This window comes from Vollenhovia emeryi, unplaced genomic scaffold (assembly GCF_000949405.1).
Source record: "Vollenhovia emeryi isolate VEMERY1.0 unplaced genomic scaffold, V.emery_V1.0 DF942713.1, whole genome shotgun sequence".
NCBI classification, from domain to species: Eukaryota; Metazoa; Arthropoda; class Insecta; order Hymenoptera; family Formicidae; genus Vollenhovia; species Vollenhovia emeryi.
In genome coordinates this window covers 1-3,532 of record NW_011963653.1, presented here as the reverse complement: position 1 = coordinate 3,532, position 3,532 = coordinate 1, and the positions used below count along the sequence as shown (strand labels likewise).

The 3,532-nt window shown below is 35.9% G+C and overlaps 1 protein-coding gene across 2 annotated transcripts; it reads right to left on the bottom strand.

The window, feature by feature from the left end:
* Window positions 1–851: 851 nt before the first annotated feature.
* On the bottom strand, window positions 852–3,502 carry LOC105567849 (aromatic-L-amino-acid decarboxylase-like). Of its 2 annotated transcripts, none has more exons than XM_012023076.1 (6): window positions 2,899–3,502; window positions 2,295–2,374; window positions 2,049–2,169; window positions 1,785–1,898; window positions 1,221–1,340; window positions 852–1,100 (listed from the first exon to the last, which is right to left on the bottom strand). In XM_012023076.1, the coding sequence occupies exons 2-6, from the start codon at window positions 2,372–2,374 to the stop codon at window positions 939–941; spliced, it is 597 nt and encodes a 198-aa protein (XP_011878466.1). In that variant the 5' UTR covers window positions 2,899–3,502; the 3' UTR covers window positions 852–938. The 2 variants fall into 2 exon arrangements, with proteins under 2 accessions (XP_011878466.1, XP_011878457.1); XM_012023067.1 differs by having other exon boundaries at window positions 856–1,100; window positions 2,295–2,407.
* Window positions 3,503–3,532: the final 30 nt, after the last annotated feature.

Genomic DNA, 3,532 nt, shown 5'->3' with positions numbered 1-3,532 from the left:
CCTGAATCTCTTCAATGTGGCGTGAAATTTCGTCTTTGAGTTGCTGGATGGTGGTAGGCTTGTTGGCATAGACTTTACTCTTCAATTTGGGGCCATTTGAAGAGTAAAGTCTATGCCAACAAGCCTACCACCATCCAGCAACTCAAAGACGAAATTTCACGCCACATTGAACAGATTCAGGAGCAGTTGTGTCGAGATGTGATAGCTTTCGATAAGCGGATTGACGTGTGCCGCCGGAGCCGTGGCGAACATTTTGCGGACATTATCTTCCATACTTAATTGTAATGGCCTACCAAACATGTTCTATTAAAGAAATTTTCATTTTTGTACACCACCGATTTTTAATTCACGTTTAACATCATTCCTTCTTATTGAAACACCCTTTACTTGTTTGATTTTTAAGAAACCGACAATATTGATTTGAAGCATACAGTTTCTTATTGCTACATTATATTAATTTACGTAAAGTTGATATTTAATAATATTCCAAATTTTATTTGACCACAACTGGCCACTTTTGTTAATTTATCGGTCAATGCAGAAAATTTATTGCGAAAAATATTACGTTACTCAGGATTTGAACCTAGACTTTCCTACACTCTAGGTAGGCGTCTCATTAATTCGACCACCGAGGCATATGATAATATTTGTCGCAATAACAGTATAAAGATGCCTACGCGTCTATTTTTCGACTTTAAACTGCGCGTCGATTAGGATTGTCAGGCGTACACAGAACTGTCGATACGCGATTTTAAGTAGCCCCTGTTCCCTTTCCCCCTCCTCCAACATCTCGACACCATTGTCAGATCGTAGGTGAATAATCACAGATTAGTTTCTTTAAATTGCCAGGCACTTTTATTTGCTAGACACTTGAACATGCTATGAATTTCGTTTTTGTTTTGATTTTATAGACGTCTTGTAAATTTCTACGTGCTAGATTAAGTAGTAAAATATTCGCAGTAATACTCACAAGAAGAATATGCGACTAGTTTACCGACAATCTCGCTGTCCGTCCAATCAGGATGTTGTTCTTTAACTTTCTTTATCTTTTTAACCTTGGCGCCTAATAACGCTAGCAAAGTCGACTCGCTAGCACTGCCCTATAAATGAAAATTTTACTTAGGTTGCCAGTCTCATGCCAGTCTCAGAAATAACTATTCCCTACATATTTATGCAGATATCTTTTATTAATGTATTGCTATTAATAAAATGTGACTTACTTGTATGACACCACCGCCTTTCCCACCGCTGCAGAAAATAAATTCTTTGGGCAGGCCCAACATTTTTCCCAGCCAATCTACTACGATCATTTCTAGTTCAGTGCAAGCTGGACTCGCGATCTGCAGAAATTTGGTATGAAAAGTGACCAAGAGGATCGTAGATGTGTCTTTAATATTTTAATATCAGTTTTCGATATATTTTCTAACTTTATGTTAATTTAAAATTTTCAAAGTTAATATATTTTAGTTTTAATGATGAGATTTGGTTGTCGTTGCTAATTTTGACTTTTATCTATTGCAGAAATGGATTTTATATCCTTCGAAATAGAAATGAGGGATTTTAATAGACTTCATAGTTATAACGCAAAACATGAATGCGGGTCTTGTATTAACCCTTTGCACTCCGAGTTATATTTTATCTATTGGTTTGGACTTGAAAAAAATGTCGAGTGAGACTCAACAAAAGAGCTGCTGAGATAAAAACTGATGTCGAGTCACACTCGACATAGGAGTGCAACGGGTTAATGGAAATGAATAAAACATTCACATCTTTAATGCACTTACCCACGTGAATCCAATACACGCAATACCTCCGCTTAACATATCGGCTAGAATCGAGGGATACGATTGAGCACAAGCAAAGTATGCATGGAATTTTGGACTGTGCCAATGAGTAACCTAAACAATTTTATCTTAATTTATTTCTTGCCTACAGTCAGAAAGACCGATAATTCTAGTGTTGTTGTTTTGCGATGTGTGAATCAGTCATTATTGCATACTCTTGTTAGATCGGTGATTTACGATCGATTGAGGTAGTTAATTACTTACGCCTGGCATTATTACTCTCTCGATATCGGCCATTACATCCTTCCATTGTTCAGGGGTTCGGGGTGCTTCGGATGGCAAGAGTGGTCGCAGGTATCCCGGCTTCACCGTAGGCAAGACTCTCCTGGGAATTTGGGATATTTTTATAAACGAGATATATTTATATGAAAAGTACAAGATAATTAAATAGATTATTACTGAACGTAAATTCGCCGTTAAGCGATTTTTTCATTATTGCATATTATCTACCTGTCTCTAATATTTTCCAAGTAGTTTGCTATATACTCCGCCATCTCTTTTGCGCTATCCGTGAAGCTCTCTGGATCCATCTTTTACAAATAACGGTTTAGTTTTACAGCAAGCTGTAAATATTTTTGTATTGTTTTTATCCTATAATCGATAAGTGACGAGGGGTAAACCGCTGTGAGCATTGTAGTGTACAGTGTTGCGGCATTCCTGGCCGTTAATTTTGGCATTAAGCTTTGGGCGGTCATTATAAAAATGAAATTACATGAAATTAAATTAAATAATAATAATTGACTAACAGGAATACATTGTTTTTTTCATAATGGAATTTATATTGGAACAACACGTGGAATGTTAATATTCTTGTTACAGTTTGTTCTCTCTTAAGTAATTTATTTTAATTTCTTGTTTTCGAAAACCATGTGGAATATCTTAAAATTCTTTTGGTGCATTTTTGCAACAAATAAAAATGTTTGAAGCATTATACTCGATCGGTACACAATTTTCTCAAAAACGATTATTAGAAAAATTAAAAATGCATTGTCTTTTTTATGACGGATCGATGTTTGAGAGACTTTGGAATTGATTCGTGCAAATAAAAATTTACCTGGTGTAATAGTATCAGAAGATGCGACTATGCCAGTCTCTTCAGCGAAGATCCTGATAAGTGTTGCAAGTTCTTATGTAAATATTTTTGTGTGAAAAAACTCACACGAGAGATACTATTTAAGCTTGTAGCACCTATTTACTTCCACAGACTTATCCAAGTTAATGAGTAATAATAAAACTCATATCACTTTTGTAGTCACTTTACTGATTGCTGAACATGATTCATGCTATTGCCAGGAGATCACGAAGTACAATGTTAAAGTCGAAAATGTCTAACGGTAAAAATTACCACTAGCCGAGGATCTACGAAAACGCTCGAACGATGGCGAATGGCAATTCAAATTACCGCATTAAAAAGTTTTAAGAAACAAGAGCGGAATAGAACATTGTCATGTGACGAATAAACAAAAAACTGTACACTACCACTTTTAAAAGCTTTAGCTTCCCAAGGAGCGCCAATGCGCATATAACGTGCGTTTAATGCGCATTTTACTGCATTGGCTTCTAAACTGCATTAATTGTGTGTTCAAAATGCGCGTATTCAAATGCGTAATTAATGCAAATTGTATGTACACCTCGAAATTTTCTACAACCAATGACGAACGCAAATCGCTATGTCAACATTCATAACT

Bases quoted from the DNA above. Each gene is read 5' to 3' on its own strand.
- LOC105567849 (XM_012023076.1), bottom strand. From the start codon at position 2,374: ATGGATCCAGAGAGCTTCACGGATAGCGCAAAAGAGATGGCGGAGTAT. The intron at 2,170-2,294 runs GTAGATAATATG...CCAAATTCCCAG, and splicing joins TTGGAAAATATTAGAGACAG to GAGAGTCTTGCCTACGGTGA. The intron at 1,899-2,048 runs GTAAGTAATTAA...AAAATTGTTTAG, and splicing joins AGAGAGTAATAATGCCAGGC to GTTACTCATTGGCACAGTCC.